This window comes from Danio rerio, chromosome 17 (genome assembly GCF_049306965.1).
Source record: "Danio rerio strain Tuebingen ecotype United States chromosome 17, GRCz12tu, whole genome shotgun sequence".
Classification (NCBI taxonomy): domain Eukaryota; kingdom Metazoa; phylum Chordata; class Actinopteri; order Cypriniformes; family Danionidae; genus Danio; species Danio rerio.
In genome coordinates, this window is record NC_133192.1 from 5,431,364 (window position 1) to 5,442,500 (window position 11,137).

General features: G+C 34.3%; 1 protein-coding gene and 1 long non-coding RNA gene across 4 annotated transcripts in view; both read left to right on the forward strand.

The window, feature by feature from the left end:
- The first annotated feature begins 796 nt into the window (after nucleotides 1-796).
- Nucleotides 797-3,827, forward strand: LOC137488062 (uncharacterized). The gene is made up of 7 exons (XR_011006948.2): nucleotides 797-902; nucleotides 1,007-1,114; nucleotides 1,931-2,014; nucleotides 2,127-2,181; nucleotides 2,281-2,356; nucleotides 2,431-2,607; nucleotides 2,944-3,827. It is a non-coding gene; the product is annotated as an uncharacterized lncRNA (long non-coding RNA).
- A 1,529-nt stretch (nucleotides 3,828-5,356) lies between these two features.
- Nucleotides 5,357-11,137, forward strand: part of mcm8 (minichromosome maintenance 8 homologous recombination repair factor) — a 40,007-nt gene continuing 34,226 nt past the window's right edge. Inside the window, exons 1-3 of one of the 3 annotated variants that reach the window (XM_073928109.1) lie at nucleotides 5,357-5,692; nucleotides 8,173-8,406; nucleotides 9,364-9,456. In XM_073928109.1, coding sequence (XP_073784210.1) covers nucleotides 8,211-8,406; nucleotides 9,364-9,456 — 289 coding nt within the window. In that variant the 5' untranslated portion in view covers nucleotides 5,357-5,692; nucleotides 8,173-8,210. The remainder of the gene's footprint in view (nucleotides 5,693-8,172; nucleotides 8,407-9,363; nucleotides 9,457-11,137) is intronic. The other 2 variants (XM_002665115.8, XM_021467272.3) reach the window with 2 other exon arrangements.

The window sequence follows — 11,137 nt, forward strand, 5'->3', positions numbered from 1 at the left end:
ATTAATACGGGGTCGCCACAGCAGAATGAACCGCCAACTTATCCAGCAAGTTTTTACGCACCGGATGCCCTTCCAGCCACAACCCATCTCTGGGAAACATCCACACATACACACCCACTCGCATGTCTTTGGACTGTGGGGGAAACCGGAGCACCCACACTCTCAGAAAAAAAGGTACAATGAGGGTACAATTTTGTTCCTAGAGGGAACAAAATATAAAATTGTACCTTTAAAGGTCCCATATTGGTCCTTAGGGTACAATTTTGTACCCAAATGGGCTATAAAGGTACAAATGTCCAGATTTAGGTTTGAAAGGTACATTTTTGTACCTTTTATAGCACATTTGGATACAAAATTGTACCGTAAAGGACCAATTTGGCACCTTTAAAGGTACAATTATATATTTTGTTTCCCTATAGGAACAAAATTGTACCCTCAGCTCATGATAAGATCAAGACACTATATAACACTAATTTAAATGTATTAATACTTAATATTAATACTAAAATACATAATTTAAAAATATAATAAATAAATAAATTGATTGAATTAAATATTTTAATAATAAATAAAAAAAAATTCATGTATTTAAATTACATTTTTTCGCAAAAATGTTAATAATTTAATTTATAATTGAATGTAATTTTAATCATTAAAAACATAAATACTGGTCTTTGCTTACTGTTTAAGACCCTATAGTTTATGGGATGTAGAATAAGAACTATGCAGAGTGACAGCATCTTCATACAGGTGGTGATGTTGCTGTCTCTTTAAGAATTTGGCTTGTTGAGACCTTATAGTAGTGTTTGTTACTGAGGCGGTCGGTAGAGTATGCTGGCTGTTTACACAGAACTTCGCACGCTCTTCAAAGGAAAGTCTATTTTGGAGTCCACACTTTTCAGGTAAGAATGTATTAAAGATATATTTTCAGTCTCATTTTTACATGTGAAGTCGTGTTCTGTTGATTTTGTCTGACTCTCGGGTCTCGGCTTTCCCCCGCTTTAAGTGCTCCGGGCTGGCCTGCAGGATGGAGTTTGCTAAGATGTCTGCAGCTTATTAAAGAAGTTAATACAATGTGATATCGAAGTCACCGAGGGACATAACATTATAGACGGTGAGTACTAACGTTATATGCTGTTAGTTTTCTCGGTGTAAAAGTTCCCTTTATCGCCTACGTAACGTATTCGCGCCTTATATACGTTACGTTACGTTACTGCTTTATTAATAAGTGTTGCCACGGCGGAATATAATCGGAACCCAAATAGCAAAATACACTCGGGCCAGTTGCGGCGGCAGAAGCGAGCCGACGCTGCCGTATCCGTGCACCGAAATCGGGCCGTGAGTAATGTGCGGTGTGGCCCGGAGCTCGCGCGACTAAAGTCTTCATATACCTTGATATAAAACCTTTTGTTATTAATACTGGAAATTTGAAATTATCGATGATGTTTTATATTTTGAGGCCATTTTTCTAGCCACGGTTGACCGCTGAAATGTAATTTTAGAGGTTATATAAGTTACACCGCCATTTTGTGAAGAAAAATCACAATTTTGTCACCGGCAAAGCGACTGATTATGTAAACGTGGCTAGTTACAAACGTGGCGTGTGTATGCTTGTACATATCTTCGTTTCAGTGTCTAAGTTACATTAATGTTGAGGAGTGTCCACAAACTCTCATGTCCAGAATTGTTGGTGCTTTACTATCGTTTAACGTTATACTTATGTTAATGTAGAATTATTAACATACCACGTTTTATAAATCGACGTTTTAGGTTATACTTTGTTCTTTAATGTAATAATTTGTCTCATCTGTTCTGAAACTGGTACCTTGAGCTATTTTACCTATTTTATTAATATCTCAAAATAAGTAAATAGTTATTGCTTTATCTTATTGCTTTCCAGAAGTTTTTGAAGTTTCCAATTGTCTTTCAGGACAAGATTGAACAACAGAATGCAGCCTAACAGCATCAGACCAATGAAGGCATGTCATATGAAAGCATGGCTCAGTTACAAGATGTAAGTATGTCTCATTATCTATACCATGGTTTTACATACTATTTTAAATGTGTAGGTTTTTACTTACAAACAACAATAAATGTACACCCACATGTTTAAAATTATTTTCTAGGTTTTCATCAAAAGATGAGAGATCAACTGAAGAATGCTATGGATCTGACTCTAAGGTACTCTTTCTAAACTTTCTCCACTTGATTAATATTATTAAATTCTAGCTTTGTATGGATTCCTTCATATTTGTTTGTATGCCACATCTTATGTTCCAGGAATTGATTTTACAGCAGCACTTCTCATGTTGCCAGCCTTGTTAAGCGAGACACTTCAACATTTCGTTGTGCTCAGGTGTGTATGTTGTTTTCTGTTTAGTATATGCTGTGATAAATACATTTTATAATGCTTGATATTCTTTATATTAGGATGACGCAGTGGGTAGTGCTGTCACCTTACGGCAAGAAGGTCGCTGGTTCGAGCCTCAGCTGGGTCAGTTGGCATTTGTGTGAGGAGTTTGCATATTCTTCCAGTGTTCGTGAGGGTTTCCTCCAAGTGCTCCGGTTTCCCCACAAGTTCAAAGACATGCGCTATAGCTGAATTTGGTAAGCTTATTTGTCTGTAGTGTATAAATGTGTGTGTGAATAAGTGTGTCTGGATGTTTCGTAATACTGGGTTGCAGCTAGAAGGGCATATGCTGCATAAAACATGCTGGATAAGTTGGTGGTTCATTCCACTGTGGCGACCCTAGATTAATAAAGGGACTAAGCCGAAAAGAAACTGAATGAATGAATGAAATTTATATTAGTCTTTTAATCTGTGATACTTTTTTTTTTTTAATCAGTGAATATTAATTATTTTCCTTTCTATGCATGTTGATTTTCTCTTCATCAGTGATAGAGTGACTGATATTAATGTAATTATTGCTTTGTCATTTACAGTGAATCATCTTCACCACATCCAACAGTTCAAGTACAGGAGGAGGCCACCGACTGGACAACTGTGTTAACAAGACGAGTCACGGCAGTCTTCAGAGTTGATGGGATTGGGATTGGCCGGGCTAATGATGTGGACGAATATACATTTTTGACATATCCATCTTATTAGAAGAACACCTTGATGTTTCTGCAGTGGAATGTTTTGAATGAACGGTGGACGGTGACAAGCCTTGATCTACTCCAGTTACCAGAGTGATCAACCTTGTTTTTTGTTTCTCTACATGCTCTTGGGATAATCACAATCATCAAGTGAATCCAGCACACTGCTATCATTCATGCATAAAGCAAATTTTTAAATAACTTGTGGTCCTGATGACTATCAAAGAACATTTTCCAGATATGAGTGCTTTACATGTCATGTTTATCAAAAGCATAAACACATATTGTGTTATAACAAATTACAACTCCACTTGAGGATGATGAGGAGTAATCTACTGATGTTGAGGAAGAGGCTACTGATGTTTTTGGTTTTCTGCACTGTTGAAGCAATTTATAGAGAAACATTGCCTTCATTCTGAAATTCAGAGAAAATGTTGATGACAAATTATTTATTATGACCGAGTATTCTGACTAAAGACAAATACTTTGGACTTTATAAAGTGCAGTACTTGATGTAACCTGTGTAATGTGTTTATAAATCTTAAACAGTATTCTTGTGGTCTTTGTATTAAGTGTAAATTATTTAGTTTTTATTCTTATCTAAATTGTTCTTTTTACATGTCTGCTTTATACTTGCTGTGTAATTTTATTTCTTAACACATTCAGTTGTGAGTTGTAATGAAATATTTCTACATTAATAAATAAAAATGGACATCTGTGAACCAAAATATTTTATTTATTTATTTGTGCATGCAGTCACCAAAAGATCAAAATGCCTGGGTCAGTACCCTGAAAATACTATACAATATAAAAAGGTACATTTTTGTACCTTCAGTGTCTAGGGTACAAAATTGTCCCTTAAAGGGTACAAATGTAGAAGGTACAATTTTGTACCTTTAAATAGAGGTACAAATTTGTACCCTTAAGGGTACCACCCCAGTGACGGGCTATTTGTACCCTAAAAGGTACAATTTTGTACCTTTTTTTCTGAGAGTGCAGAGGAAACCCACGCCAACGCAGGGAGAACATGCAAACTCCACACAGAAACGTCAACTGAGCCGAGACTCGAAACAGCGACCCAGCGACCTTCTTGCTGTGGCGACAGCACTACCTACTGCGCCACTGCTTCGTCCTAAAATGTGTTTTGAAGAATAGAATTGCAAAAAACAAACAACAACAAAAAATAATAATAATAATAAAAAACATTTTTATATTTGTTTTTAATATTATTTATATTATATTAATTAATATATTTTAATTTATGTTTTAATTTTGTAATTTATTTTTGTTGTTTGTATAAACATCTTTTAATTATTTGTTTAATTATAAAACTGATTTTAGTAGTTTTCAGAAATCGTGATTTTTAATTTGAGTTCTAAATATTTCAGTTGCAACAAAATGTTGAAAAATAAGACTTTTAAGAAATGGTGGCAATTTAGCCTACACAATCAAGAGATATAGTACTATTCCAACTCATTATGTGCATAACATGGTCTACAATGAGCACAAAGATCACCTTCAGGACTTTCTGTATGAAAGACAGAAGTTTCTGTATGAAACTTGTACAAAAGCTACACTAAAATAAAAAAAGAAAAACAAGTTTTATGAATAAAACGTATAAATAATTTTTTTTATAAACACCTCATGTACAGTAGAGTTGAATGAGGTGCAGAGAAGCTGACTTAAACTTGCTCAGAGAAAGGTTGTTGTTATCAATCATTGTTTACTTCACTAAGTCAGTTTAATGGATTGATCAAATAGTCCTATCGATAAGGTTTGTTGTAGGCCTAGTTTCAAAATACAAAATAGGCAAATAACTGAGAAAGCATCAGTCTGAAGCCCCATTTTTATGATGCCATCTTGTAGAGTTATCACGACGTATTTTACAGTATTTTAAAAATACAAAACACTAAAGTAATATATATATATATATATATATATATATATATATATATATATATATATATATATATATATATATATATATATATATATATATATATATATATATATATTGTATACAATATATACAATAAAGCAAAATATTAACCCATTTCCATAAACCCTGTCAAATACAAATTACAATTTAGTATTTAAAATACGTATTTTAAATATATGTATCATGAATACTGCCCATCCCTGGCTATTACTGTACAAGTAACTGTAAGATCTAAAATTATATTTACTGAAAAAACACGATGTTTACGCTCAGCGCATGTCCGGAAGTGATATCAGTTGGCGCCAAACTCGAAGCCTCGCTAGACGTCACTAACTGAGGAAGTAAACAAGCTGGCTGCTGTAAGTACTAAACTCAATAAAACGAGCTCAATTGTGTTTCTTTAGTAAATTATATGTGGATTTGACGTTACTTATGTTTGAGTTCATTTTCCCACAATGTAGTTAGTGCGAGCTGTGAAACGTCGGTTGACGTAAATAGTCTCAGGCAGTGACGTGTAGCGTTGCTTCATTATTTTGGAAATATTTCACCCGTTTATATTTGTTTGAGGCTCTTCATGTTTCATATAACGTTATAGGAATAATATCATAAAAGTATTCTGCTATAAATCCTGTTAATGCATCAGTAGAACAGCAGGTCTGTGTTTACTCTATTCATTTGAATTTGGATATTGATCAGTAAACGGACAGTCTTGTTTCTGTGACACATTGCTAGCTTTGTTTGTTGTGATTTTCCTCTCAGAATTAGTTAACTACTTGGTAAAGTCTAATAATAGATTAAGTGGCATACAGCTGTGGATACCCATGTCAATATACCGTAATTTTTGTGATGCTGTACAACAATAATTCATAGTTTTATGTTACCGTGAGGGCTGGGTTTAGTGTATTAGTAGATGTTAATAAAATACTATTAATGGGTAATTTAATGACAAATATAAATAATAATCGTTATAATTGCTGTTTACATTACTGTGAGGGTTGGTTTAGGGTTTTGGTTAGGGTAGACGTTAATAAAATACTATTTAATGGGTAATTTAATGACAAATATAAATAATTCTCGTTTCAATAGCTGTTTTTCATTACTGTAAGGGTTGGTGTAGACATTAATAAAATACTACTTAATGGTTAACTTAATGGCAAATATAAATAATTCTCATTAAAACAAATTTTTTACATTACTATGAGGGTTGGAGTTTGCATGTTCTCCCTGCCTTTGCATGGGTTTCCTCCGGGTGCTCCGGTTTCCCCCACAGTCCAAAGACATGCGGTACAGGTGAATTTGGTTGGGTAAATTGTCCGTAGTGTATGAGTGTGTGTGTGCATGTGTGTGTGGATGTTTCTCAGAGATGGGTTGCGACTGGAAGGGCATCCACTGCGTAAAAAACTTGCTGGATAAGTTGGCGGTTCATTCCGCTGTGGCGACCCCGGATTAATAAAGGGACTAAGCCGACAAGAAATTGAATGAATGACTATGAGGGTTGGGTTTAGGGTTTTGGTTAGGTTAGACAGTAATAAAATACTATTTAATAGCAAATTTAATGACAAATATGAACGGTTCTCGTTATAATTGCTGTTTTGGCATTACTATAAGGGTTGGTTTAGGGTTTTGGTTAGGGTAGACGTTAATAAAATACTATTTAATGGGTAATTTAATGACAAATATAAATAATAATCGTTAGAATTGCTGTTTACATTACTGTGAGGGGTTGGGTTTAGGGTTTTGGTTAGGGTAGACGTTAATAAATACTATTTAATGGGTAATTTAATGACAAATATAAATAATAATCGTTATAATTGCTGTTTACATTACTGTGTGGGTTGGTTTAGGGTTTTGGTTAGGGTAGACGTTAATAAAATACTATTTAATGAGTAATTTAATGACAAATATAAATAATAATCGTTATAATTGCTGTTTACATTACTGTGAGGGGTTGGGTTTAGGGTTTTGGTTAGGGTAGACGTTAATAAATACTATTTAATGGGTAATTTAATGACAAATATAAATAATAATCGTTATAATTGCTGTTTACATTACTGTGTGGGTTGGTTTAGGGTTTTGGTTAGGGTAAGCGTTAATAAAATACTATTTAATGGGTAATTTAATGACAAATATAAATAACTCTTGTTATAATGGCTGTTTTTACATTACTGTGAGGGTTGGAGTAGGGGTAGATGTTATATAAAATACAATTTAATGGGTAATTTAATGAAAAGTATAAAAAAGACTTATTAAAACTACTTTTTTACATTACATTGAGGGTTGGGTTTAGGGTTTTGGTTGGGGTAGATGTTAATAAAGTACAATTAATGGGTAATTTAATGAAAAATATAAATAACTCTTGTTATAATGGCTGTTTTTACATTACTGTAAGGGTTGGAGTAGGGGTAGATGTTAATAATATACAATGAAAGGGTATTTTAATAAATAATATAAATAACTTTCGTTATAATTGCTGTTTTTACATTACTGTGAGGTTTGGGGTTGGGGTAGAAATTAATAAAATACAATAAATGGGCAGTTTAATGAAGAATATAAATAATTCTTGTTATAATTGCTGTTTTTACATTACTGTGAGGGTTGGGTTTAGGGTTTGGGTTGAAGTAGACGTTAATAAAGTACATTTATTGGGGGATTTAATGAAAAATATAAATATTCTTGCAATAATTGCTGTTTTTACTTTACTGTGAGGGTTGGGTTTAGGGTTTGGGTTGAAGTAGACGTTAATAAAGTACATTTATTGGGGGATTTAATGAAAAATATAAATATTCTTGCAATAATTGCTGTTTTTACATTACTGTGAGGGTTGGGTTTAGGGTTTGCGTAGCGGTAGACGCTAATAAAATACAATTAATGGGTAATTTAATAAAAAATATGAATAATTCTCATTATAATTACTATTTTTACATTACAGTGAGGGTCTGGTTTAGGGTTTGGGTGGAAGTAGATGTTAATAAAATAGATTTAATGGGTAATTTAATGAAAAATATGAATACTTTTCATTACAATTGCTGTTTTGACATTACTGAGAGTTGGGGTCAGGCTAGATGTTAATAAAATGCAATTAAAGGGTAATTTAATAATTAATATAAATAATTCTTGTTAACGTACATCCACAGCTTTTAGCAACAACAGACTTATCGAGAAGGTTAAAAAAATGAGCAGTCAGGGTTCAAGCCGAGGATCATGGAGAGGTGGAAACAGCTCAGGATCTGGAGGATGGAGAGGTGGAGGAGGGTGGAGAGGAGGAAGAGGATGGAGTAATGGTCAGTATAGAGGCTGGAGAGGCCGTCAGTGGAGTGGAGGAGGAGGAGGAGGAAGAGGAAACTATTCAAACAACAATACACAAAAGGGTTAGTAGCATTAGTCACGATACATAGTATTATTACAATCATTGTCTAGGATGTCAAAGAAGTAACATAAAAGAGACCATGTGACAAAATAAAATGTTTTTAGGAAGCCCTCGGAGTTGGGTCCATTTATTTATCTTTTTTTCAAGCAAATAATGGACCCATTTCTGTGTTTCTCAGCAGGCACTGTTGTCCATAGTTGGGTAAACTTAGAGCGCAGTGAATGGGAGAGTACAACAAATAATTTATTTTGCAATCCTATTTGCTTAAATAATAAAAAAAAACTCCAGGATGGTGTTATCAGGACTTACAGAAAAAGGAAAATCTAGTTTGATACTGAAAACAGCAGCCAGAAGAGAGAATAATGTCAATTTTACTGTCCTACCCCCATAGATGTTGCATTACAAACAGCTCGCATCAGCATTGGTTTTTTGTAATTTGATGCAAAGATGATATAATGCATACATAAATACATAGAAATGTACATGCTTACTTTAAAATATGCATATTAATGTACATGCGCATGCATGCAAAGAAAATAAAAAAACTTTCAAGGATTTAAGATGCTGATTACGTTAAATGTGCCATAAAAGTTTTATAAAAAGGGTCCATAAAATGAAGTAGAGGACCCACAGCAAATAAACCAAATTGCCACCTAACTGAACACTCAAGTGAAACTAAATAAACCAAACAATGTAACAGAAATAAAAATACAACACATAAAAAACAAGAGAAAATATTTAATCTTAAATAAAATAGTAAATAAAACTGTATCTAAGGAATTATATAGAAATGTAAATATATATATATATATATATATATATATATATATATATATATATATATATATTTTTTTTTTTTTTATTTTTTTTTTTGCTTTGTTTGTTTGTTTGTTACACTGACAATTACCACTTGATAAACTAATGTTTGATTATTTATGCTGTTGTTTTTACTCCACAGGAAATGCTCCACAAGTTAGTCAGGCACGTGTGACTCAAGCAACCCTTGACATCACTTGTCCATATAAAGGATGGCGACTCTACTTTTCTGAAGGTTTTCCATTTTCATCATTCATTCATTCATTTTCCTTCAGCTTAGTCCCTTAATCATTAGGGGTCGACACAGCGGAATGAACTGCCAACTTATCCAGCATATGTTTTACACAGTGGATGCCCTTCCAGCTGCAACTCAGTACTGGGAAATACCCATACACACTAATACACTACAGCCAATTTAGTTGATCCAATTCACATATCTGTTGTTAAGGATTGACGTGTGGAATACTGTTTCCGGGTGCAAACCACTACTCATTTGAATTGAGAAAATATTCGTTTATGGACACTTTTTAGTCCTGTCACACATTGAAATGAATTTTATATAAAATCATAGTGTACACAACAGTCTCTGGACTTGCTGCATCACAAATATTAAAATTCTAACAATTTATAAAAAATTTATTTTGCCATACTATCTGGATATTAGGCATGGATATATACATTGTGATTGTGATTTTCGAAAGTATTAATTCAGTTCAATTTAGCTTTATTTGTATAGCACTTTTACAATGTAGATTGTGTCAAAGCAGCTTTACATAGAAGATCATGGTAAATTGGAACAGTGTAGTTCAGTTTTTAGTGTTTAAGTTCAGTTCAGCTCAGTTCAGTGTGGTTTAATAGTCACTACTGAGGGTCTAGACACTGGAGAGCAAATCCATCGATGCACAGCTCTATAGATCCCAAACCATGCAAGCTACTGGCAACAGTGGAGAGGGAATAAAAACTTCACAAGTTAGCAAAATTAAAGAAAAAACACCTTGAGAGAAACCAGGCTCAGTTTGGCACAACCATTGTAATTTCTTCGCTGGCCAAATGTCTTGTGTAGAGCTGCAGTCTCAGCGGTGGAGGCTGGAAGCTGGGCCTTAGCGAAGACTCGTCTGTCCCTGGGGGGTCACAGGAATCAGTCTCATGCTCTCCACTCCTCCATGACCACCACAACAGCTGCTCAGGATACGGCCTGATCCAGGATATGGAAACCTTGGGATCATCTCGTCTCTGGCCTTGGATCAATCAGTGACTCTGCATAGTCTAAGGGCCTCGGGATGAGTATCCCCAGGTGGAAATAGAGAATAAAGAGAATAATTAGCGTAGCTGCTGTTCATAGTGTATATAAACAAGATGCAGAAATCTGCGTGGAGCACAGTCATGTATCATACCTCTAAATGATGCACTGAGTGTATGCTTTACTAAACAGATAGGTCTTTAATCTAGTTTTGAATTGGGAGAGTGTGTCTGAGCCTCAGACATTATCAGGAAGGCTCTTCCAGAGTTTAGGAGCCATAAATGAGAAGGCTCGACCTCCTTTACTCGACTTTGCTATTCTAGGTACTACCAGAAGCCCTGAGTTTTGAGACCTTAAAGAGCGAGTTGGACTGTAGCGAGACAGAAGGTTGGTTAGATAAACATGAGCTAGATTATTGAAAGCTTTATAGGTGAGAAGTAATATTTTAAATTCAATACGAAACTGAACAAGCAGCCAGTGTGAGGAGGATACAATTGAGGTGATTTGATCATATTTTCTAGACCTGGTAAGAACTCTGGCTGCTGCATTTTGTACTAATTGAAGTTTGTTAATAGAGGATGCTGGGCAGCCAGCAAACAGCGCGTTACAGTAATCCAGCCTAGAAGTCATAAAAGCATAGACTAGCATAAAAGCATTACATCGCTTTGTAAACATT